At 46.1% G+C, this 26,432-nt stretch overlaps 1 protein-coding gene across 4 annotated transcripts in view; it reads right to left on the bottom strand.

The window, feature by feature from the left end:
- RALB (RAS like proto-oncogene B) overlaps window positions 1-21,626 on the bottom strand; it is a 61,493-nt gene extending 39,867 nt beyond the window's left edge. Inside the window, exons 1-2 of one of the 4 annotated variants that reach the window (XM_058301157.2) lie at window positions 21,514-21,594; window positions 8,960-9,065 (exon numbers count right to left, since the gene is read on the bottom strand). Coding sequence is in view for 1 of the 4 variants with exons in the window: in XM_058301155.2 (XP_058157138.1) it covers window positions 20,499-20,567 (69 nt within the window). In the remaining 3 variants the exon portion in view is untranslated. Of the gene's footprint in view, window positions 1-8,959; window positions 9,066-20,498; window positions 21,334-21,513 lie in introns of those variants that run through there. The other 3 variants (XM_058301156.1, XM_071216496.1, XM_058301155.2) reach the window with 3 other exon arrangements.
- Between the last annotated feature and the right edge of the window lie 4,806 nt (window positions 21,627-26,432).

Below are 26,432 nucleotides of genomic sequence, written 5' to 3'. Positions count from 1 at the left end.
AAAGACAGATTGGGAGAATTTGCAACACATCACAAAGTAATATCTGTAATATATTTAAAAAGCTGCTGCAAAGCAGAAGGTCAAACATCCCATTTTTTAAATGGGCAAAAATTGAAGAAGTAACTGAAAGAAAAGGAATTGAACATGGATAATAAATAAATATATGCAATCATACTCAATTTCTCAAGTACTCAAGGAGATGCCAATAAAACATGAGCCTGACCAAAATTTAAAAGTACAGTCAAGAGTTTAAGGAAATAGATACTGCTGGTAATATTAACTGCTACAACCTTTTGGAAAAATAAGATCTATTAAAATTTAAAACTCTTCTATCAACAAAAAGAGATGCAACAAAAAGAGACACAGATTCCCAGTACCACTGATAAGGATAGAAGCGGTCACAGAAGAACACACAGCAAATGGACATAGAGAGCAGACAACTGGGGGCGGGGGAGAGAAATAAATAATTTTTTTAAAAAATCTTTAAAACTCTTCTATGAACTTATTCTATAAAAAGCACTAATATATAAGGATAGACTTGTAATGATTTTGTTATTATACAGAATGCTATAATGATCTGGAAAATATATATTCATCAAAAGGGGATGCTTGCAGAAATTATGGCAGAACCAAATTTTAGATTATACAACTATTGGAAATAATAAGGAAGAGCTATATGTACTACTTAGACACATGCCCAGGGTATGTTATTAAGTGAAAAAAATCAAGTTGCAGAAGACATACGATTTTTTTAAAATTATATGTATTTATTAATAAAGAAAAAATTATGATAGGACACATATTGGTAAGATTGGTACCAAGGAATCAGACTTCAAGTGGGTTAACTTTAATTTTACTTTGCACACCTCAACTGTATCTATACTTTTATGACACGAATTAGATTAGAAATTTAACAAAATCAATAGATAAAGTTGGTTTAAAAATTAAACAGCTGAACTGCATGTGAAGGTAGGATTTTTTTTTCCATACCTCCCCTGAAATAAGACGATGTTTATATTTGGAGCTTGGTCTGTGTTTTCTAAGTCCTTGCCACTCAAAGTGTGATCCACCCACCAGCAACATCAGCAACACCCAGGCACTTGTGAGGAATGCAGAACCTCTGACCCTACCCCGGGCCTACCAAGCAGAACCTGCATTTTTAACAAGATCCATAGGGGACTGCTCTGCACAACAGGGTTGAAGCAACCCCGTTCTAAGTGCCAAGGATATTCCCAATCACTCATACCACCCACCTCCTGACTCAATACAAATTAGGAACACCCCAATCTAAAACAGGGTCATGAAGGACCCTCCCCCAAAAGCAGTTCTTTCCAAAATGAAGTGACACAGGAAACAGATGGACCACAGGGTTCGTGAGTGTTGAATAATGAGAGTTAAACGTAGTGAGAGCCTATTGAGATATCATTCCCCATTGGTATTGAGAGTCATCACGGAGGCCTTCTATTTCTTAGCAACGAACACCACATTATGAAATACTTGTGACCAGATATACAAACTGACGGGCTGTGTATACATCTGCTGCCATTTCCTCCTCCCGCCCGGAATCGCTATGACCCTCCCATTAGAATGACCCACACAAACCCTGTAGTTATTGGTAAGAGAGGATGGGTCTTATTCATATGCATGACCTACAGTGTGTTACAGACATAGAAATTCCCAGAGAATGCATTAAGTTTAAGAAATAAAAATGAGGGCATAGTTAAACAATTTTCCATAACCCACACTATATCACATTTCTCACTGATGTTCCATTAAGGAAATGTCTCTTGAGTGTTCTGGTGTGAACACTGATTCTGAAAGACAAAGCAGTCTTCCTTAGAGGTTGTTGGTGTGGCTAACAATAAAATGTTAGCTATGAAAATAACAATTAATAATACACATACACACACACGCACATGCTCGGGAGCCAATTTGAAGAGACTGGTCAAAGATGGACAGAATCAGTGAAGATAACTGCAATGGAATGAAACATCAAATTTGTGTATATTGATACTTTAAAAAAGCACCTGGTTGGTCAGCTCTGAAGGACTAGTGAACCAATTCATTATTTTAAAAATTGGTATATAAAAAGAAAGAATAAAAAATGTATCTTGTCTACTATACAAATTGTACTACTGGGTAACCAAATAATAGATGAGGCAAAGTTTCCATATACAGAAAGATTTCAACAAGGAAAAGGAATGATGGAATTTGGGCTATTATCATTTTGTGATTCCTTATGAATTAAAAAATCTAGGCATTGAGCATCAATGGCTACTAACATCACACGCAAAAAAGAGACAACCTAACATTATGTGCATCTTGAAAAAAACACAAAACCACAATGATGCAGCTTTGCCAAAAAAACTTCTAAATCTAACTACTGATTTACAGGAACTACAAGGGACAAAGATTTACCATCAGTGATAAGTAAACTGTAGGAAACTCTATAGGACAAATGGTTCCGCTTATTAAATAAATTGAAAGAGAGAGAATGGAGAGGGAATCTATAAATTTTGAGACCTAAAGAAATATATCAACTAATTAAAACACATGGATCTTATTTGGACCCAAATTTGAACAAATACTTTTATAAGAAAAGTGGGAAATCTTGAACACTGACTGGATTCTACATTTGGTAATTCTGAGGAAATATTGCTTTAAAAATTTGAAGTATGTGGTTTTATCTTTTAGAGGTAGAAACGTACTTATTTCAAATGAAGTTAAATGATATATAGGATTTGCTTCAAAATAGTAAAGAGGAGGACGTGGATGTGGCTCAACAGATAGAGCATCCACCTACCATATAGGAGGTCCAAGGGTTCGATACCCAGGGCCTCCTGGCTCATGTGATGAGCTGACCCACACACAGTGCTGCTGCACACAAGGAGTGCTGGCCCCCGCAGGGTTTCCCACTGCATAAGGGTGCCCCCCCCCACGCAAGGAGTGGCCCCTGCACAAGGACAGCCACCCCGCGCAAAACCACAGCCCGCCCAGGAGTGGTGCCACACACATGGAGAGCTGACACAGCAAAATAACAGAACAAAAAGAGACATAGATCCCTAAGTGCTGCCTGATGAGAATACAAGCAGACACAGAGGAACACACAGCAAATGGACAGAGAACATACAACGAGGGCGGGGGGCAGGGGAAGAAATAAATAAATCTTAAAAAAAGAAAATAGTCAGGTGAAAGAACGATGTACGATTAGCCAGAAATTATTGAAGCTGAGTGAGAGTACAAGGTAGCTCATTATATTATTCTCTGTGTTTTCATATATGTTTGAAATTTTCCACAAAAAATTATGAAAAATAATAAAGACAAATATATAGGAGTCTGGGTCCTTCTCCCCTGGAAATTCCAGTTTAGAAGTGTGAACCCCTGGCCTATGGTTTCTCAGGCTGCCCAAATGATTCTGATTCATGCCTGGATTGAAAGTCATTGTGTTAGACTTTTATGAAATTTGTGAATAGATTCTGTATTTTGTAAACCCTGTTTCACCTCATTTCCTGTTAGAGAAAACATACTTAAACATTAATTGAATTAACTAACGTTGGAGCCATTTTCTAACCCTAATTCTGTAAGAAGCAAAATTCTCACCTGACAGACGTAGGAGGCTAACCTCAGGTGGGAACTTACTTTCTAATACCCAGTAGCTGACAGTCCCACAATCAACATTTTGAAAGGGAAGTGGTACTTTGCCATCTTAAGAAAACTGATACGCTTTTCAAAATCTGTGTTTTTTGGCTTGCTTCCTAGATGTAGACAATGAAACACCATCGCTCAATTCTTTGATGCCATCTCTTTATCTTTCAAGAGGATCTCTTTAGCTTTAGCTTTTCATCCAGTCCTCTTTATATTTACCTCCTAATACTAAGAACCTTTTATTAATCATGACAATATTATAATTATCTTCTGTCCTTCAAATTTAGGTATAAGCATTTCCATATATTTACTACGCAGCTTTAGAATCTTCAGAAATAAGGTAGCCCCAAGGAGCTGATAAAGAATTTTTTTAAAAACAATAGTTTGTCTTGAGGACATTTAGATATTTAACTAAAGACAAAGAAAAGCAATGAAGTTATTTAAAACAGAATCCTCACTTCAGGTAATGAAATAAATTTAAAGAAGGAAAAAAGCAATTCTAATTTGAAAATGTATTATTGGATTTTCACATTTTAAAACTGAATAGAAACCCCAGAAATTAGAAGACAAGTTTTTGTTTTTAAGGTACTTTACCAAATTCTATCAATACCTAAATTTTAATTTTAACTAAATAAGGTTTGGTGGATTATTCGCATATTTGTTACAACTTTTTACAATTCTAGCTTGCCTTCCATTAAAAATTCATAGATCAGCCATGTCATAACCTCCCACTGAAATGTTTATTTTTGATGGACATAGTTCCAGGGCTGAAGTATTACTTTGGTTTCTCGAGGATCTGAACAGAAGGCCCATATGGCAGTTTGAGATTATTTATGAATTCCAAAAAGTGAGATTTTGTTTGTAAACTGGTCTGTTCCTCTGAGGCATGATACCCTTTGATTCTATTAGATTCACCTTAGATGTCTTTGATTAAATTATGTTAAGATTAGGGCTTTGATTTGACCATGCCAGCTGCGAGAAAAGAGAACACACCATATAGGACTTGGATCCTGCTGCCCCAGGAAGAGATGAGCCATTCATCTGACAATTTGCAGCTGAAGAGACGAGAGCCCTGAGCAGCTAAGAAGTCCCAGAAAGAAATGAGTCCTGCAGCCTACAGCTGAGATCAGAAGAAGCTGGGCCCCAGGAGCCTTAAGAGAGGAAGGCTGAACCCTCGACCGCCATCTTGCTTCAAAGCATGGCAAAAGACTTCAGTGAGGAAAGTCACCTTGAGCTGGGCTCTTTAGGGCCTTGTAACTATTAGCTTTTACCCCAAATATACACCCTTTATAAAAGCCAACAGATTTCTGGTACTTTGCATCAGTACCCCTTTGGCTGACTAATACAGCCCAATTACCTTCTTTACATTGAGAAAAATAGTACAAATTGCTCCATCTTCTATCAACAAACCTGGATATTCAATTCAGAAAAAACATTTTCAAGTTTGCTTAAACTCTCCAAATCTTCCACATGATGTAGCAGGGATTCTTGATCCTGGATTAGGTGTTGTCAAACCATATTTCTATAACCCCATAAAGAATAGGCACATATTTTCATATATTATTTCATTTCATGCCCTACATCACTAAAGCTTCTCTGAAGTCCTCCCAAAACTCCTCCAAAATCAAAAAGCAGATGCCTACTTAAACAGCATCTCATCTACACATTAAGAACAACAGCAGGGAAGCAGTTGTGGCTCAACTGATAGATCGTCTGGGTTCAAACCCAGGGCCTCCTGACCCTATGGTGAGATGGCCCACGTGCAGTGCTCCTGCGCGCAAAGAGCGCTGTGCCATGCAGGGGTGTCCCCCGCGTAGGGCAGCCGCATGCGCAAGGAGTGCACTCCACAAGGAGAGCTGCCCCACATCAAAAAGCGCAGCCCACCCAGGAGTGGCACCAACACACAAAGAGCTGACGCAGCAAGATGACGCAACCAAAAAAAAGCAACACCACTTCCTGGTCCCACATGACAAGAATGCAAGCAGACACAGAAGAACACATAGCGAATGGACACAAAGAGCAGACAACGGGGGGAAGGAGAGAGAAATAAATAAAATAAATCTTAAAAAAATAAAAAAGAACAACAGTAGACCCTTGCAGCAGAGGTTCACCTGGGAAAAATGAGTTGAAAACAGACCTCACTAAGGAATACAGTTTTCCAAATACCTCATTTAAGGCACTGTCTCCTAGCATCCCATTTTCAGGACTGGCTCCTGTCCCCCTTCCTCACAGTTTTGAGGGATGGGGGTAAAAGTGGGGGGAGATAAGACTCACCAGGTTAGGGAGTGGCCCCTTTCCCTTGCAGAAACTGACCCTAAGGAGGGCGCTTGACTGCAGCCAGGGTGATGAGTCTTTTCTGTAGCTGGGGTAGCAGCTGGTCAAGCAAGGAGGGACACAGGCCAGGGTGAGAGCATGGCAGGACTTCAGTGGCCTTTTAGATAAGGTATGCCCCTTCTAAAAGGGACCGCCGCTCCCCAGCACCAGGTGACCACTGGGATTCAGGAGCTGCAGACCCTCGGATGTTTTTAAGAAACACCAGAAATTTAGACTTTAATGTCCCTTTTTTAAAGGCTAAAACTAAATCAGTTTATTTTTTTATTATTTTATTTTTATTTTATTTTTACTTCAAATTGATACACAAAATTCAGATTTTAAAGAAGTGCAATTTCAAAAGACTATATTGTATGTAAACCTCAAAAAGGGTTTTGAAATTGCCTAAGAAAACAGGGGTCTTTCCATTACTTTCATCAAGTTTTAAAGAAAAATAAGTCAAATTTCAACAAAATTACTCATCTTTATCTTGCAGCCTATGACGTCGAGGCTGTAGCTTGTGTTGTAGGCAACAATGTAGCCTGGTGGAAGAAAGCATTTGAGCTCTAAGACACAAAGGAATTGAGGTCTGTGCTCTGCTTTGGCATTCTCTAGCCAAGGGGCATTGGTCAATTTATCCAAACTTAGGTTTAGTTTCCTTATCTGCAAGAGGGTGTCCTTCACACTTTTAAAACATTCTCTCTTTAATAAAATACATTAAAATAAAATTAAAATATTAACCTACAGAATATCACTTCCATGCAATGCTTAATGTACAGTACTTCCCATTGAGCACCAGCAGTATTATATTTTCTCTCTAGTATTATCCCTTTTTTCTTGCCTTCTTGAGCTTACAGATGACAGTGAGTGAAAAGATCAGGAGGGTAAACACTAGTTTCAAGTATAAATATTGTATCAGTTAAAGGATTTATATTGGTTTCCCGGCTGTTAAAGCAAATACTATACAATGACAGTGGGAAATAATTGACTAATGCTTTTGGAACGATAGAAGGCCAAAACTGAGGCATCGGCAAAGTGATGCTGTCTCACATCTCTGGAAGATGTTACTTCAGTTAAATCAGTTTCTACTAGCATGGTGTGAGCAAACAAAGCATGCTACCTGGTTTTACAAATGGGCAGCTATGTTTCCTGCCAAGCAGTCAAGGTTGATCCTCAGCGAAAGAGAGCCCCAGGGCCAGCACACGGAGAGGTGCGAGGGTGGGCTTTGCAGTGTCTGGGTCGCTGGCCGGGTTCCTGCTGCAGCCTCTGTGCCTTCCTGTGGCTTGGCTTTTCGTTTATTCTTTGCGTCAAGGACATACACAGGTGTCCTCCCAACAAATCCCCTGTCTAAGCCCGTTTACCTTCCATTGCTATCACCTTCAACAAAGTGAGCCATATGGCTTTGAATATGCACATCCCATTCAAGTTCAAGTAATTGGACACAGGCAGAGGCGGAGAGGATAAAGTGTCACCAAAATGCTTCATTCTGAATGAATACAGCAAGAACACAGGATAGGGAAGCTGCCCTAGTATATAGTTAAGACTCCTGCCCACAATGAAAGAAACCCCAGATCAACATGGGTTCAGAAAAAAAGCTCTTGACAGATTCACATACCTCAATGTTCAGGAATGCAGTCTGTCTCTGGGGCTCAAAGGATGTCCCCAGGACCCTATCTTCCTCTCTCCACACTTTTAGTCTCCACCTCTCCACTTCACCCCTAACCACTCTTCAGGCTACCCCACTTCCCCCTCCAACCCAAGCCTTTCCACAGCTGGGCTGCTTTAATGCCTCAGAGACATCAGAGCAAGCACGTCACTGTTCTGAAAGATTTCGTGGATGACTGAGTGATGGGAACAAAACAGCAACAGCTCTCAGCGCCCAAAGCTCAGCATCGTGCCCTTGCACTGGATGGACAGTTAGCTGGCCACTCTTTTGGCAGACACAAACTCACTCAGGTTACTGCGGAATCTTGGTTTAACCTCTGTATTAATGAAGCTATTTGGTAAATTTGTATTTTCTTATTGCTTTTCATTAAAGGGAACATTCCTGTAGTGACTGTCCTGGCAAAAAACAACTACAACAAATCATCACTGTTCTCCAAGCTTCTCCTTCTGTTAGTTCAGCCTTTCCTATACACATTCACTTAAAGAAGGAAGGACAATTTTCCCATTCCCTTGTCCAGCTGATATTGTCATGAGCAAAGAAGAGATTATTTTTATATTCTCATGCAAATATGACTCAAGTTCTATATCTATAAAAATAAGGAAGTTGAATTAAATGATCGAAGTTCCTTTCCAGTTGTTTGCTGGGTTGTTTTTTCCCAGAAATTTGGTCTATAAAACAAATTAGTGCTCCTGTGTGTCTAAGGAAACTTGTTTTAGGTATTTCTGTTGCCTAATTAATAATTTATCTGCCCCCCCCAAAAAAAAAACAACACTAAATTAGCTAAAATAAAAACCTGAAGCACGCATCCTGCGGTAAGGACCTGCGTCTGGTTTGTACCTCCATGTATGGCACTGCCCTTTGCCCTGATCAAGTGTCTCCTGCCAGTTAGCTGAAGTATTTCTCCACCACCATCTGAGCGCTCCCCAAGATGGTTGTCCCCAGTCTAGGGGGACCCCCATGCCTGTCAACAGCACCCACTGTTGCACTTCAATTAACCTGTCTTTCCATTCCCAGGAGGTCTGTGAGCTGGCTATTCCTCTTTGTGTGTTCTGTGAGCCTTGTAGATGCTCAATAAATGCTGCGTTAAAAAACATAGCTCTCCATCTGGGCTGTGAGGCTTCAAGAAGGCACGTGAGAGCTGCTAGGCTTTGTAATGTTCATTCCCATATGTGATGATTTTTCTGAACTACAGAGCAACAATAAGAGGTGGGAGGTCATCTGCAAGCTCTGATTTTTTAAGATGTATAGTATTTCTTCTTAAATATTAACTCCCCTCTCCCCATGTTACCAGGGGAATTCTCTAGCCTTAGAGAGGGTCACTGATTTACGCAGACTCACCGCGAGGTGCCTTCCACGTGCGCAGGTGCCGGGCTGCTTTAATGCTTCAGAGACATCAGGGCAAGCACTCGTGTCACTGTTCTAAAAGGCTTATCCAGATACAGTCCTGTGGAGAGGTCTGCGTCTCAGTGTCTGCAAGACTACTGTCTGCACTCAAGCAGGGCTTGTCTAACTTGTCCAAGATCATTTAGTGAATGGCAGGGCTGGGATTGGAACCCCAGCAGCCCTGCTTCAGAGTCCACCCTCTGCTGCTTCCTTGGTGGGCTGGAGTGAGATGGGGAGGAGCTTCAAATATGGTGCTAAATTCTAAAACATTTCTCAAGGACAGGGACTTGCAGGTCAGAAGCTCATTAAAGAGGCAGAAATGCTACAGGAATCATACAGCTCAAGAGCTAAAACAAAGACCTGGGAGGAAAGGGACAACCATCAGTAATTATTTACAACTGCAGTGGGGAGCAGGATGAAAAACACTCAACTCAGGCCTGGGTTAAGTTACCTAAACTTTCTTGACTTCTATTTGATTTGTAAAATAACAGACCTATATCCTCAGCATCAGTGTGCAGATGTATGAGGAAACACCCACCTGGCACCGAGGAAGCCCGTCCCTGCTTTCTGAATGTCATTCTAGTGTTCCAGAAAGCCTTGAGGAAGAAAGTAGCCCAGGAGTCCCCTGTGCTAAGGCAGTCCCCGAAAGAAGGAAGTCGAAGGCAGGAGCCATTTCCCTGCTCAGGGGCAAGCTGAGGGAATAGCTGGCCAGGATGCTGCACCAGGAGGAGGCCGCCTGGGCTCCAGCCTGCATCTGGCCAGCTCACCACATGACGTGGCAGGTCTCGCGGCCCCTGGGCCTCAGTACAGCTTCAAAGGACAGGGCAAAACTGGCCTTTCCATTCTCACAGGGCAATTGGGGAAGCAGGTACTAAAGGCTTTGGCGGTCTCAGAGAGCATTTCAACGTGAAAACAATGCAGAAGAGCTATCATCTTCAGCGGGCCTTTAGAACCGTTTTCCTTCTCTGTCACCCCACATTGACATGCCATTCGCCTCCAGAGGCACTGCCAATGGGCATTTCAGGAACTTCTGAATTCTAATAGAAACAGCCTTTCATTCTCTTCCCTGCTGTGTCAGTGCTGAAGCCAGAAATCGGCTGGAGGAAGTTGCCACCAACACCACCAGGGAGCCCCTCCTCTGCTAGGGCAGCGCCCTGCTAAGCAGTTCTACTTCCCAAGCTGCCACCTGCAGGGCAGCCTCCCTGCTCCCCATCAGGTCGAGGACTCTCATCCCATTGCCAGGGCATCCGGGCATCCAGCCCAGAAAGGACTCATCTGCCACACCCTTGGGGCCATCAGCAAACTCTTCAAGATGCTCCAGGCCTCTTCTAAGAATGTTCCTCAACCTCTGGCTTTGCCTGAGACCTAAGTTTGCCCTGGGGACACTTCTGAAGCAGAGGCCGTTTTTCCTCCCATGCAATGTGCTTTCTCACTCCACTGTCACTTTCAACTCAGTATTCCCTTACTCCACTAATCGCCCCATTTCCTTGAGGCTTATGTTTTCTGGCTGGAATGCAGCATCCCCCAAATCCCCTTTTCCAGTTGCTATTATTTACAGACACTTCCCTCATTTATGGAAGGCATCTGCTTGTGGTTCAGACTTGCTCTCTGACCTAACTCCTGTCATCCTCTTCGGTGACTTCTAGGTTCTTACAGATGACCCATCCAGTAGCCTGGCCTTTCAATTCCTTGACCTTCATTCTGCCTGACACTGCCATGGTTGTTTCATGAACTTCATCTTCAACAGAAGTGGTATCCCCTCTAACCCTCTCATCCCTGCCTGCCATCCTCCCAGCTCACTCGCTCAAACACCCCACTGGGCAATCCTCTGACCTCTTGACCCCCCACAAGCATTGACCCCCAGCATTACTCTCTGTACATCAACCCCTTCTGGGCTCCACATCCCTCCTGACCCAGTGTGATGGTCTGAAGCTGTATGTACCCCAGAAAAGCACGTTCTTAAACTCTAACCATTCCTGTGAGTGTGAACCACAGTACGGAAGACCCTTAGATGAGGTTACTTCAGTTAAGGGGTGGCCCAGCTTGGGATTTATTCCTATTACTGGAGTCCTTCTAAATAGAACGAAATTGAGAAAGAAAAAGAGAAAGCCATAGGAAGCAAGAGACTGAAATTCAAGAGAACCCAGAGTCCAGAAGAGAATGGAGAAGCCAGGAGACACCACCATGTGCACTAACACGTGACAGAGGAGCCAGGACCAAGGATTGCCGGCAACAGACCCAGAACACCAGTCTTCAGAAAGAAAGCATCACCTTGACGACATCTCTATTCAGTCATTTTCCTGGCCTCAAAATCATGAGACATTTAATTCCCATTGTTTAAGCCAGATCTTCGCAGGGTATTTGCTTAAACAAGCCGAGGAAACTAAAAGCCCACCTTAGATTCCTCAGCCGACATTATGAAAGCCCTCTTGCAGGTCCCCTCGCCTCCTTGCTCCTTTCTCCTGTCACACCCCCTAGTCCTTTTCAGGGCCTGCACTCAACAAGCAAATTATGATTGGGGTGGGGGGGGAAGATCACACAACAGGCCTTATGGAACTTCGCTTTAAAATCACTTCCGATCACAAATCTGGAATGGGCGCTCAAGCTGCACTTCCTGGATATCTTACTGTGACTCTTCCTTCCCTGCCCCCAGGCTGGCTCTCACCAGATGACCTTACCTCATTTTCCCCTCGGGAAAACAGAAGCCATCCGGTACAAACTGCTTATGTGGCTGTACAAACCTATGGGCATTTACACCCACCTGCTGCTCCATTTCTCTGGGCAAAAGCTCTAGACCCACCCCATCTTCCAGACCCACCCAAAGAATTTCCTTCCTGCCATTATTCTCTTTTTCCCGCATCACTAATCAGTCTTTATGGCTGCCATGACAAATACCACAAACTGGTTGGCTTAAACAGCAGGAAATTGTGTCGTGTTTTGAAGGCTGTAAGTCCAAATTCAAGGTCTTGCCTGATGCTGGCCTCATCCCCGCCTCCGTCACATGGTGAACTCCATCTCCTGGCATCGCCCTCTCTGGCTTCTCCTGACTCACTGCACTCAAACTCCCTCTGCTTATCCTTATAAGGAGAAGCCTTCAGCTGTACTGGATTAAGGTCCTCATTCAGTTTGGCTTCATCCAAATAAGATCCCTGGAGGTCCTATTTACAGATGAGTTTGCACTCCAGAACCAGGAGTGAGGACCTGAACAGGAGTCAACCTCCCATGGCCTCTCTACAGCACACACACTCCACAGTCTTCATCTTGGCTCCACACACGCATGCACGCACACCCTCCTTTACTCCCACATATCCTTCCAGCTAATGACCCGAGTCCACTATAGTCCTGGTTACTATACCAGTACTTCTCAAATTTTAATGGAGATACAAGTTGCCTGGAAAATCCTGCTAAAATGCATCTTCTGATTCCGTAGGTCTAGGTGGTAACTTCTGCATCTCTAACACATTCCCAGGCGGTGCTCTTGGGCCCAAGATCCCACTTTGCCTAGCAAGGCCCTGTGTTTTCTCCCCCTCACTTCATTCCAGCCTGGCTTCCTCCCCCCGTATAACTTCATGGAGACGATCCTGTCAAGGTCACCAACAAACTCCATGTTGCAAACACCAATAAAAACTTTTCTCTTTCTTGTCTTCCACCTTCCCCTTTTTAAAAATGAACATGTAGCAGTTGTGATCAAAAACTCTGCCTGGAAAGTGTGAGGCCCCTGTTGGCCAATTCCAAGATCCCCACCTCTGGGCTCTCCCTCTGGGTAAAGATAACCCCACATTCTCCCACAGTTCCTGGGACGTCTCTGGCAGCTCTTTCTTGGCATCTTTGCCAAGCTTCCTAAATGCCAGTACTCCGCAGAACTAGGTCCTACACACTTCTCATCTCTACCTTCTGCCCCTGGGTGATCTCGCCCGCTCCAGTGGCTTTATACAGCTTCCAAACCTTTAAACACAGCCCAGACCCCTCCCCTGGACTCCAGTCTCCTCTCCCTCTGCCCAGTTGCCAGCTCACCTACTTGGGTGTCCCCCAGGAATCTCAAATTTAACATTCCGAGACAGAACTCTTGGTTCTCCCAGACTCCTTAAAATCTGCTCCCTCTCCACCATTCCCCATCAAGTAGTTACTAAAGTAACTAGAGGGCATGCAAGTTGTTACTAGAGCCAGAAGCCAGGGCATAAGCCATTCATCCCTTGCCATTCCCCTATCACAATTCATGACCACCTCCATGGATTCCATCATGCAAATTATCTTCAACTCCTCTTCCACAAGCCTCCCCTGGACTACAGCCACAGCTTCCTAACTGACCTCCTCAGTGCACACCAGCCTCTCTTTAATCTCTTCCTCACGCTCCGCCCCAGTGACTTCTCCAAACACATAAATGAAAGCATGGTCCCCTGGAAGAAATCCAGGTCCGCTGGTCGCCATGGCTAACAGGACCGGGATGTGCCTGGCCTTCACCAGCTGGGCCTTCTCTCTCTGGGCATGCCTCCCCTCTTCCTGAGCTGTGTCTATGGAGACTGGAGGCAGGAGGCAGCAATGCCTGGGCAGGAGATACAAGCCAGCCCTCTGAGCTGCCCATGCAAAGAGGACTGGGGAGGGGCCTGGGCAAGATGAGACCAGAGAGGGAAGAAGGCAAGATTACTGGTTGGGAAAGTCAAGTTTAAGGATTTCAGATTTTCTCCTGAGAGCACTAGAAAGCCACTAGAGTGTGTGGAGCAAATAGGTGACATAATTACACTTGCATAATGGAAAGATCATTCTGGCTACCATGTGGAGAAAGAGAAGAATGCAGAAGTAGAAGAGGCAGCAAGCCAGGCCACAGACAACAGAAGCTCGGGGCTCAGATGAGTGGATGACAGTGGGCATGGGGAAAGAGGATGGAGTTTGAACTATTTCGGAGGTTAGAAAACGGCAGGCCTTACTGAACGAGCCTGAACGAGCAGGTACAATCTGCAATCAAGGCACTCAACATGCTGAGGTCCCGCACTGACTAGAATCCATTCCTAACAACAGGATATGTAAGCGGCCTCCAGTCCTTTCCTGTTTGTATTGGGGGGGGTGATTATGGAAGAAGGACGAAAGGAAAGAAAGGCACTAGTTCATAAATCAGGACAGCAGATGGGAAAAGGACTGAAAATAGGAAGCAGAGGAAAGGCAAATGTGCTGATTTTTCAACTCTGCCTAGCGGTGACTAACGACCTTCAACTGGGTTGGGACTAACAAAAGCCATTCTCAGAAGGCTTGGTCATCTGAGGTTGCAAACTGTCATGATTTATGAACCTTTTCTTAGAGCTATGCTTGACTCAAAGGAGAATTGATAATATGAAAAAAAAAATAAAATATTAAAGTCAAAGAACTTTTAAAGATGAAACTTGGAGGGAATTTAGCCAAAAACCCTCCTTTTACAGATGAGGAAACTAAGGCTGGAGGACAGGGGTTGTGTTACACAACTTACCCAAGGTCAGATGAAAAGCCAGGCTTCAGGCTCAGGATCCCAGCACTTAATCCTAAACCTTTCTCTAGATTTCACCTAGAGGCTAAAAGAATAAAACCCTTCTATCAGGGTGGATAATTAAAAGGTATGCTGGTTTCAAAAGAGAGCTGAAGAACTGCTAATCAACTAAATTTTAAAAATAATAATAATGGGGAGTGTGGGGGAGGGCAGGGTTGAGGTTCTCCACAATTTTTTCATCCATTTGCCAATGAGTTCTATTCTGAAGAATACACAAATGATTACTGAATAATTTTAAGCTGTTCATCATAGAGGTCATGTTGGCAATAATTTTTTACCAATTTGTTTTTGGGTGAAAAAAAAACAAAATCCATTTGGTTTAGGAACCATCAAGATTTAAATTTCTAATTCCCAAAGCTATTGCATATTTGGCTAATTAATCCTAGCATCTGACTATGAAGAACCGTAAGAAAGAACATAAAGTCACAAGTAGAATATTAAAAGTTTCTAGAAGAGTAAAAACTCCAGCTGTATTTTAATCTCCAACAGTACAACATACTTTGGCAAGCATCTGATAAAAGTTTCTCAATAATGACTAGTCTAAACCTTAAAAAAAATAAAATAAAATAAAAGATGGCCCTCAGTCTCCCTCTTGTGTAGTCCCCTCCCATATTGTACCAGGGTTGGCTGGTGTGGCAGGAGAAAGGGACCATATGTCACTTCCAAGATCAGGTTATAAATGACACTGCAGCTTCCATCTTGCTCCTTTCACTCTCAAATCGCTGGCTCTGGAGTAAAGGTTAGCTACTGTGTTGTGGACAGTTATATGGACCGCCCCTCTGTGGGGAGACTGAGGCTCCGGCCAACAGCCTGTGAGGCAGCCTTCTTGGGAGCCCAGCCTGCAGACTATGGCAGCCAGGACAGCCCTGGAGCAGATGCACCAGCTAAACTGCTGCCAGTTTCCGGAACCTCGGGAACTGCTTGCAATACGGTCTGTTGTTTTAGCAGAAGTAGCCAGCCACACGGGATGAAACTACTGTACTTCCTTCAACTCATGCAGCATACCAAGTAAAATTATGTAGCTTAGACTATGTTAATTTGAATAAGGCCTAACTTAACATGTTCTATGTCAATTCCCAATCTAGCGAGCCTGTACATCAGTATCCTGTATACCAGCTGCCCACGAAGTATAGACAAAAGCCAACAATATATTAGTAACTATCAACAGCAACTTTTCCTGCATTTAGGTTTCAATTTTTTGAAAAATCTTTAAAAACTCCATCAAGATTCATCTACAACCATAACAGAGTACACTCAGGAGAGTTATTAGCAGTCACTTTTTCTAAAGGACATAAATGAGTAATGGAACCCTAACTGGCATTTTGCACTTGCTGGACTTAACCACATGCATCTGCACTCTTTGACACTAAGCCTCTTCATTCTCTTCTTTTTTTTTTTTTTTTAATTTCTCTTTCCTTCCCCTCCCCCCACCCCCAGTTGTCTATTCTCTGAGTCCATTTGCTGCGTGTTCTTGTTTTTGTCCACGTCTGTTGTTGTCAGCGCCACGGGAATCTGTTTCTTTTTGTTGCGTCATCTTGTTGTGTCAGCTCTCCGTGTGGGCGGTGCCATTCCTGGGCAGGCTGCACTTTCTTTAGCGCTGGGTGGCTCTTTTTATGGGGGGCACTCCTTGTGCGTGGGGCTCCCCTGTGTGGGGACACCCCTTCATGGCACAGCGCTCTGTGTGCGCATCAGCACTGCGCATGGGCCAGCTCCACACAGGTCAAGGACACCCAGGGTTTGAACCGCGGACCTCCGGACACCCTATCCATTGGGCCAAGTCCGCTTCCCTATTCTTCTCATCTTTGTATCCATCCAAAAACACCCTCTTCCTTCAGCCCCCTCTACTTTTTGGAGCACCTATGAGTATGTGCACATATATACCCATATTAATGTTCCAATACATATACATATATACTATACACTACCAAAATAACCGAGGTGCTAAAAGAGACAGCTAATGGTCAAATCCCCAGAGCCAAATAATCATCTTGTATTGGTCATTCGGTGGGTCTGTGCCAAGTGGATGGCTGATGCTCCATAAATGTTAGGCTTCCCCTGAGCCAGCAGCTTCAGGAAGAGCCCCATTTTCCCTGGTTACTTTCCACCTTTGATGTAACACTAAGACTTGTGAGCAACACACATTTTTTTTTTTAAATCTGCCATATATCTATAAGAAGGGGCTGTTGGTTTTGAAGTCATTGAAGCCAGTGAAAAGTAGGACTTTAAGATATCTTCTTGAGACAAGTTACACTGGAACCTTAGGAGCATTCACCAAGATCTCTTCCAACCTGGAGTTCTAGGTTGTTACAATGTCTCCAAATCCAGTTTTCCAGGCAAGGTCACCAATGATGTTCCTAGCTTCTGTAAATTAGAGGAGTTGTAAGAATTTAGCAACTGAAAGCAGAAAGGCCTAGTGGGATTGGGTGATGCAGTACAAAGGATTATCTCAACCCTAAGATTTTAGAAATGTGTTGCTTTTTGTATTCATTTTCTAGGTCTGCTGTAACAAATTATCTCAAACTGGTTGGCTTAAAATAACAGAAATCTATGGTCTCCCAGAATCAAGGTGTCAGCAATGTCATGTTCCCTTTGACATCTGTAGGGAAGGATGTGTCCCGTGCCTCCCCCCACTTCTGGTGGCCCCTAGATTTCTCGGCTTGTGAAGCAGCGCTGCCATCTGCCTCTTTGTCACGTGGCCACCTTCCCTCCACGTCTCTCTTCACCTTCCCTCCATGTCTCTCTTCACATGGCACGCTCCTCTCCATGTCTCTCTCTGTCTCTTCTCTTCTCTTAAGGACACCAGTCCATATCCTGGGGAAGACTAATGCCGTCGAATAGAGAGAACTGTATCTCTCGTGAGAAAGGACGGCTCCCAGGGTATTAGATTGGCAGGCGTTGTGGGCCCTAAGGGGAGGGGAAAATGGATGTGGAATGGATGGAACAAAGGTAAATAAGGGGGCAAAAGAGGAGTTATGTGAGAGTACACGAGGATGAATATAAAACAGCTAATATTACACCAAAAACATATAGGGGACGACAGACTAATAATGAAAACCATAAGACAAAACATAGGATAACTAAAAAATTTAGAAAACTGTACAGCCTAAAATATGGACCACATAGTAAGCACAAATGTCACCTTGTTTGAAAACTATAGTGTTGGAATCTGTACATCAGTTTCAGGAAATATGATATGAATAAGTTAAAAGATTATTGCTGTGCAAGGGAAAAGGTTTTATGGTGGATCTGGGGAAATACTGTATATTGTATATATGAATTTCAGTGATCTAAGACTCTTCTGAAGCTGACATTATGTTGGGATTCACTTTACGGGAAGTTTTGGATCACAGAGTGGTTCAACAATGGCAGCGGAGGAATACTGATATGGGATGTTATTGACAGGATATATATGGTTGACAGGGAGTTATACAGGGCATATGCCCAGGGTATATGGTAATGTCTATATATACTCATAGTGGAAACAAAAACAACAGCTGGGGGGGTACTGGGCTCCTGGCCGGGGGGTCACTGTTGTGGGCCCTGGGAGAACAGCGGCAATCCTCCAGGTGCAACGGCAAGAACCAGGAAGGAAGGAGGGCCCAACAGTGGGCTCGTGATACTATTGGTTACACTTTTGAGCCTATACACCTGCAATAAGAACAAGGCCTAGAGTAGCATTGTGCCTGGGGGTTTCCTCCTGACAGCCTGCATGTTACTCAAATGTGGCCACTCTCACAGCCAAACTCAGCGTGTAGATGCGATGCATTCCCCCCAGCGTGGGACATGACACCCGGGGATGAGCCTCCCTGGCACCGAGGGATCACTACCACATACCAGCTGAAGAAGCAACTATAAAATAACCTTGAATTAAAGATTCAATGCGGAACAGCAGAATATACCTATCTACATATAATAACATGACTTCGGGAAGCTGTTTGACCTAATGTAAGGGGGAAATGGAAAGGAGAAATGAGATTATAAGGCTGTGAGTCTCTAAAAAAGAGTCTGGAGGTTGTCAGAAGGAATACCCCTATGTACAACTGAACAGAGTCTAAGAGACAGATAAGGTAGATACAACCCCAGGTATTGGTTCTTTTGAGGGATAAAGAGACCCACGGGTTCTATGGTCATGGCAGAAGGGGTTCACTGCCATGACAGATAGCCCTTCTTTGGACCTGGTGTTTCTGCGTGATGGAATTGGACTCAGAGGGGATCTCTTTTCACAAGACTTGCATGCTACTTTATTGGAATTGTAGTCGGTGCTGGGTTTAAGATATATGTAGGGGATTTGAATCTCTGGACTGATAATATGACACCCAGGCCCAGAGCCTCAACAGACTTCAGCTCCTACACTTTGATTTATTGGACTTACTCCACTCAGCTAACATGGAGTTGAAGAAGGTCAGCCACCACAACATAGAGTGTCTACAACTGGAAGCGGGAGGAGTGCATCCAGTACCCATATGGAATCTAAGCCCTCACTTGACATAGATGTGCAATGGACACAACCAATCCAATGTCCACAGAGAAAATGTGGAATGGGTGTGGGAACGGTAGCCATGGTGGCTGCTGGGTGTGGGGAACGGGAGGAAGAGATGAGATGTGGAGGCGTTTTCGGGACGTGGAGTTGTCCTGGATAGTGCTTCACGGACAATTACGGGACATTATAGATCCCCCCAGGGCCCACTAGATGGAACGTGAGAGAGTCTGGGCTATGATGTGGACCATTGACTATGGGGTGCAGTGATGCTCAGAGATGAACTTACCAGGTGCAATGGATGTGTCATGATGATGGGAGAGAGTGTTGCTGTGGGGGGAGTGGGGGGTGGGGGCGGTGGGGTTGAATGGGACCTCATATTTTTCATAATGTAATTTAAAAAAATAAATAAATAATTAAAAATAAAATAAAATAAAATAAAAATTAAAAAAGATAATAAAATTTAAAAATAAATAAACAAGAAAAAAAAAAAAAAAGGACACCAGTCATACTGGATTAAGAGTCTATTCTGGGAAACGGACTTGGCCCAGTGGTTAGGGCGTCCGTCTATCACATGGGAGGTCCGCAGTTCAAACCCCGGGCCTCCTTGACCCGTGTGGAGCTGGCCCGCGCGCAAGGAGTGCCCTGCCACGCAGGGGTGTCCCCCGCGTAGGGGAGCCCCATGCGCAAGGAGCGCGCCCCATAAGGAGAGCCGCCCAGCGCGAAGGAAAGTGCAGCCTGCCCAGGAATGGGGCAGCACACACTTCCGGTGCAGTTGATGCTGACGACAACAGAAGCCGACAAAGAAACAAGATGCAGCAAATAGACACAGAGAACAAACAAACGGGGGGGGGGGGCGGGGGAATTAAATAAATAAAAAAATCTTTAAAAAAAGAAACGAAAAACAAGATATTAAAAAAAAAAAAAAGAGTCTATTCTACTCCAGTATGACCTCATTATAACTATTTGCTTCCACAACGACCCCATTTCAAAATAGGGTCACATTCTGAGATAGAGGGATTAGGACTCCAATCTTTTGGGGGGACAAAGTTCAACCTTTGACAGTTTTCATGGAATCTCAAGCCTTCTTCAGCCAAGGCCAGAACCTAATAGGTAGATTTTAGAACTTTCACTTCTTCTACCCACTACCAAGACCTCTTTAGACCCCATTTAATGATCTAATTCATGTTTTTCTGTTTTCAGGTCCCATATTTCAAAAAGAAACCTAATCTCCTATACCTACACTTTCTCCACACAAAATCCTGGGGAAAGGTTTGACTCATCAGGCATGAAGATTTCTTGCCGAAATCTCAGAAAAAAGTACCCGCTGTCTCCAGTGGGAAATAAGGTGACCAGAAAAGGAAGGAAAGACCCACTTGTAGTGAGAAGAAAGTAGATTAGTTGACAGGACTTCCATCACACACAAGGAAACACCACGAAGCTGCCCCACTCCCAGTCTTCTTCCCCCCCCTACCCCCTACACCATTTTAAACAGTCCTTACCTTAACTGTATAACCATTATCACCTTTCCAGAGTTGTGAAATCCTGGGCTCAGAGAACTGAAAACCCATGCTCAAGATGACATCCTGAGCGTAACTTCAAAGCCACCGAATCCAGCATTCCCGGGCTTCCCAGTGTCCAGTGCTACCTCTCCTGGCCACACCATCTCTGAGAACTTCCATAGTTTCATCCCCTTTGCCCCAGCTTTAAGGAATATGCTTTCACCTGTTCCCAGCTGTGACACCCAAGAATCTCACTGCTCTGCCTAAAACAGGGGTCATTCACACCCCTCTTATAAAAGACACTCTCCCCTCTGACACTCGGTGCCCACTACCCATCCCCAAAGCTTCAGAAAAGGAAGTGAGGTTAGGAAACTAGGACGAAGCAGGAAGTTCACTGCTCTACCAGGGAGCGGCTCCAGCCCTCGGCCAAGTCTCCTCTCGGGCACAGGAGACTCACCTGACGAGTTTAAAGTCCCAACATTTCTAGCATTCACCTGGAAACTAGCAGAGAGGAGCAGCCTGAGCCCAGCTCTGCCTGCGGTCGGCGGATCCCCTGAAAGCACCCAAGCGGGCGGAGGGGGGGTGGGGTGGGGGGAGCCTGGTCGCGGAAACAGGTCAAGGCGTCCCCAGAAAGAGGCCGCAGACCAGAGAGCGGCGGGGAGGAGGCAGCTCGACCTCCCTCTGCAAGGCGGGGCCGAACAAAACTTTCCGAGCGCGACCCCGCCGGCCGCCGGCCCAAGTTCCCAGGCGGCTCAGAAGTTTGGGCAGCTCCCCGCGCGGCGGCGCGAGGCCGAGGAAGTGCGCCTCGCTCGGGCGGGAGGCCCCGGGCAGGAAGTGCGGGCGGAGGCCGGCGGTGGGGAGGGCAGGGGCCGCGCCGGGGGCACCCGCCTCTCCGACCCGGCCGCCAGCGAGGCCGCGGCCCCTCGGGGGACCCCGGGCCCGGGGCTCACCTCACGCCCCCGCCCGCGCTCCCCCCTTCCCGCCCGCGCCAGGGCCCCGCGGGCCGCGGCCTCACCTGACCGTCCCGCGGCTCCTCGCCGTGCGCGCCCGCTCTAGGTTTCCCCCGCGCCCACCGCCGCCTCCCGGGGCCGGACCCCTGCCGGCTCCCCGCCCCACCCCTGAGCGCGCCCCCGGCGTCGCCTAGGCAACCCTCCAGTCGAGAGCGCGCCCTCCCTTCCGTTCCCGCCCTCCTTCCGCAGGCCACGCCCGAAAGGACGCACTAGCCAATCCGAGCGGCAGGGGAAGGGGGAGGCCGAGCCAATGAAAAGCCTCCTCGGGCGGGAGGGGCGGTCTCAGCAAGTCGGCCCCGCCCACCCCGCGTCCTCCCCGGGGCTGGGAGGGCAGTCCGTGACCGCTGCTGCGGTGGAGGCGCGAGGGCTGGTGCCGGGCTACTCCCGTCGTGGGGTCTGGGCCCCGGCGCGGCCGAGGTCGCGGAAAGCAAAAGGGAACTGATAATGAAACCGGGGCAGATGACGTAGCGGCGAGGTGTGCTTGCGCGCGGGGCGGGCGTGGGCGGGCGTGGGCGGCAGGAGGGAGGCCAGCTGAGGGCCCTGGGGCCACCCGCCCGCCGCCGCGACGCGCTCAGCGGGTGACACCCCATTAGCGGTGGTGCAGCCGCGCCCTGGTCTCACACTGGAGGCAGGAAGTGCAGCGGGCAGGCGCTTGGCCCACAGGTTTTCTCCCACAGCCTGCCCCCCCTTTGCCCTGACCATCCGAAGCCCCGAAACTTGTTGTTTTCTATCCAAATGGGGCTTCCCCTCGGGTTGACTTTTTCTTTTAAGAAACCAGTTTTTCAGTTTTTATTAAGGAGGCATTTCAGACACAAACAAGTGGGATGCGCCTACTGCCCAGCTTCCCTTAATCCGGCCCTAACCACCGCTCACCCCCCCTCACCCCCTTTTTTAAACTTTATTTTGTACATTTAATAATTTAAAATATAAGCAAAAACTAAAAAGAAAACACAGTTGAATAAAAGTATTCCTCAAATGTACTGGATACCTATAATTTTTTAAATCATACTATGTTACACAATATATTTGGTTCATAGTAACACAATCACAGTGTCCTTTTGTGTCTGGCTTGCTTTGCTCACCATATTGTCCTCCAGGTTCCTCCATGTTGTCATATGTTTTACGACTTCATTTCTCCTTACAGCTGCATAATAGTCCATCATGTCACTAGGCCACAGTTTGTTTATCCATTGATCTGTTGATGGACACCTGGGGCTGGTTGACTTTCTGAACTGCCCTTTCTTAGAGTTGACTTTTTACACCCTCACCTCAACCAGCTTGTGGCCCCACTGCCCCCTACTACACAAACCTCTTGGTGTGTCACTCTGAGTCACAATGATTTGATCAAAGGTCTGCCTCTATAATCTCTAGGGAAGGGAACTAGCTCCTATTCAATTGTATATCCACAGCAGCTAGCTCTGAGTCTGGCATAAAAATATTAAATTAATCCATCCTTTGATCATTGATAGTGACACAGTAAGGTACATAAGGTTTTGTGCCTTGATTAGAAGCAATTAACCAATCTAGCCATCCACCAACACCTATGTCAAAAAGTTCAAAAGCTTCACCTTCATCTTAAGTAATGGGCTTAACAAAAACAGAGCCAGAAGAATATGTTAGCGTTCTCCTAGCCTAACTATTCTCTTTGTACCCGTCTCATTCATAGTAAAGACTTATTCACCGTGCTTCTCAAGAGTATCTCTAAAAGGGGAATTAATCGTTTTCCTATGGAGGAACATAATTAAATGCACAGGTTTGGAGTCATGAAGCATAGGTTCAAAAAATGGCTCTACCTTATAACTAGCAGGTACTTCACTAGGAAGTTAACCTTTCAGGGCCTCAGTCTTCCCAGCTGCCCAGTAAGGGCAGTACTTTCCTCATAGGCTGCAAGTAAGGCTCTGGGTAGAGTGCTGGGAACTCGGCAAGTGCTCAGTAAATGTTTGTTGGAAGATACCTGCCACCAGTGGCCACAACGTACACCCATGTGTGTCAGAACCACCCAGCATTTCCTCCCAAGGCCCACTTCTACCTGGGAGCGTACAGCACCATCATTACAAATGATAATGCTGCCTGCCGCCTGCTGGAAGGGCCTGCAGCGATAAGCTTTTATCAAACACACGTTCAGGCAGGAGGGCTGCCCACTGCAGCCTGCCCCAGGGAACAGGAGCAGGCTCACAGACAGACCAGGATTTTCCTGTGCCCAGCCCCTCCAGTGTCCACAGCAGGCACAGGCAGTTTCCTCACCTTTCCTGGCGTGCATGCTTGCCATTCCTTAGTACAGTAACAGGACGCGACACGGATGCATTGGGCTTTTAGAGACATGCTACACTTATTCCCTGCCCACCCTTCCACCCTGTCCCCGACTACCCACCTCAACCCCTAAACTCCAATGGACCCTACTGGGACTCCGCCAAGACCCACTCAGCTCTTGGAACAGGACAGGGCCCGAGCTGATCATAGCAGACTCAGAGAGCACTGGCAGGACCCTGGGAGGGTTGTCTCTCAGAGGACGTCAGCCTGGGCAGCAGGAGAGCAAGATCCCAGCAAGACCCTGGGAGGGTCTTCTACCCCACAGCAGCTGAGGAAAAGCCTTCTAGATACTCCCTCCTCCAGGAGTATGGACCGAGGACGGTGCGAGTCCTCGGTGCCGCTTGTTACGTATTTCCTCCTCGTCCTTCTGAGCACTGGGTAGGATTGGCCTTCTTAGCCCATGTGGGTGGGTAGGGTCAGGCAATTGACTCTGCCCAATACATTGTGAGTCAAAGTGACACATAAAGCATTTCTGGCCGGACAGTGTAATTGCCAGTGTGGTTTTCTCTCCCAAGTGGCCACTGGGAATGCCTGAGAGGATGGCTACTCCGTCAGCCTGGGTTCCTCCAACGAGCAGAGCCCCCTGCCAAGCTGTGATGGCCATTTAGCACGACTGAGAAATAAGTCTCTCTTTTTTATTAGAGAAGTTGCGGGGGGAGAGGTTACAAAAAGTCATGCCTAAAATACAGGGTTCCCGTATAACCCCCTATTATTAACACTTTGCATTGGTGTGGTACATTTCTTACAGCTGAAATGAGAAATAAATCACTGTGGTTTGAAACACTATGACTTGGATGCCATTTGTTACCAGAGCGTAGCTTAGCCTGCTCTGACCATTAGTCCTAAGGCGTGGTAAGCCTGGAGCTGGGGACACAGCAGTGAACGACTCAGTTAAGTAGACGGGCGATAAACCAGGAGCTGATTTACCCGTTACTGCCACTGACTTACCCATGTGTAATTACAAATGACTTAAGAATGACTGGTCAAAAAGTGCTCTCTTTGTTGGTGACTTTTAAGCTGAAACCTAAAGTAGGAGAAGGAGTTCATTTTAGAAAGAATTAGGGTGGGGGTGCAGGAGAGCACTCGTCTGGCAGAGGAATGAGCATGTGCAAAGCCCTAAGGCATAAAAAATGTGGCACTCTGGGAAACAGACAGGGTGGGGCGGGATGGAGCAGCTGGGTGCAAGGGTGAAGTGAGGCCCCAAACCGGAGAGAGTGAAGCAGTGATGATAAAGAGTCTGGAATTTATCCAAGTGTGACAGGTATCTACTGTGGGGGCTCAAGCCAGGAAGGCAATGAGATTTTAGTTTTTAAAACATCGCTCTACTCTGTGGAGACTGGGCTGTAGGGCAGAAGATGTGCGAACCTAGGTTAGGAGGCCCAGGCAAAGCTGGGCTGGAGGCCAGGTAGGGCAATCTGCCCCCAGGCACAGGAAATCTCCTGGGAGCCTGCAGGAGGAGGGAGTAAGAAAACTGAAGACTAAACCAGGAAGCCCCTCCCGCCCCATGCGGAGGAACCTGGGGCAGGGTCTGCCACTGGAACCCCAGGGGTGCTTTGGCACCGGGGAGATGCAGATGTGTGCCTTTGACGAGGGGGTGGAGAGGGATGGCTGACCAATTTCCTAGAGTATCAGCCCCCTCTAGAGACTGGGTACTTGTCTCCAAGAGCCAGCAGTAATATCTAAAGAGAGGGCATTATTAGAAAGTGGCATCCCCCTGAGCATTTGATACCTGGTGAATGCCTCAGTTAAGAAAGGCGAGGGGCCACCAACCTGCAGACAGGAAAAAGCCATTCTCGCCTTCATTTGGTATTGGAAGAATCTGCGCCAAGCACCCAAAGTGGACTGCGTGCTTCAGTCTCTCCCTAGTGCTTCAGTCTCTCCCTAGCTGATGTTTCTCCACCCGTCCCTACCCAGATGTTCTCTCCCCACTTCCTGTTATCTAATCCTCTTCCCAGGAAAGGGTCCCCTGGGCTCATTCACTTGCTAGAATCAACGGCAAAGACAACTCAAAGTGCATCCTTCCAGCTAATCAAAACCTGAAGTCCTGCAGAGCCGATGAGCACCTGCTTCCCATGTATGAGGCCCTGGGTTCAATCTCGGTATCTCAAAAAACAAAAACAAAAATCCTGAAGTCCTAAGCCAGGGGCAGTGTTTGGGTGACAGTCCGTTCCTGCAGGAGGGAGAGATGTATCCCTCCTTGGGAAAAGGTTCAAACTCCCAAGTTCTCACCCGAGGCCCCAGGGAAGGCGAAGGCATTCTCGGGATCCTCCTGAGAAACCTGGTAATATTCCCAAACCGGCCTTTCCTCCCAGCCTTTGGCTGGCAGTCACTTATTCCCAAACATCTTCAACACCTGAACTATTTTGCTAAATTCAGCAACTGCCACCGTCACAGGTTTACTGGGAGTTTTTAAAGCCACTTTTTGCTAAGTGCTTTGTGAAGAGCTTCTCCTTCCCTATTGCCGTCTTTCTATGCGGTCCCGACAGCCGTGGCCAGCCCAGGCGAGCTCACCAGATGTCCCTGGGAATTGCTCTGCTGGAATGTCAGGGGCCCAAATAATTAGCTGGAGGATGAGCTCTCAGCTTCCAAAAGAAATTAATCTACTTGGGAGACA

This window comes from Dasypus novemcinctus, chromosome 7, assembly GCF_030445035.2.
Source record: "Dasypus novemcinctus isolate mDasNov1 chromosome 7, mDasNov1.1.hap2, whole genome shotgun sequence".
In the NCBI taxonomy this organism is placed as follows: domain Eukaryota; kingdom Metazoa; phylum Chordata; class Mammalia; order Cingulata; family Dasypodidae; genus Dasypus; species Dasypus novemcinctus.
Note: the sequence above shows the minus strand (reverse complement) of the source record. Positions and strands in the feature narration are given on the sequence as shown.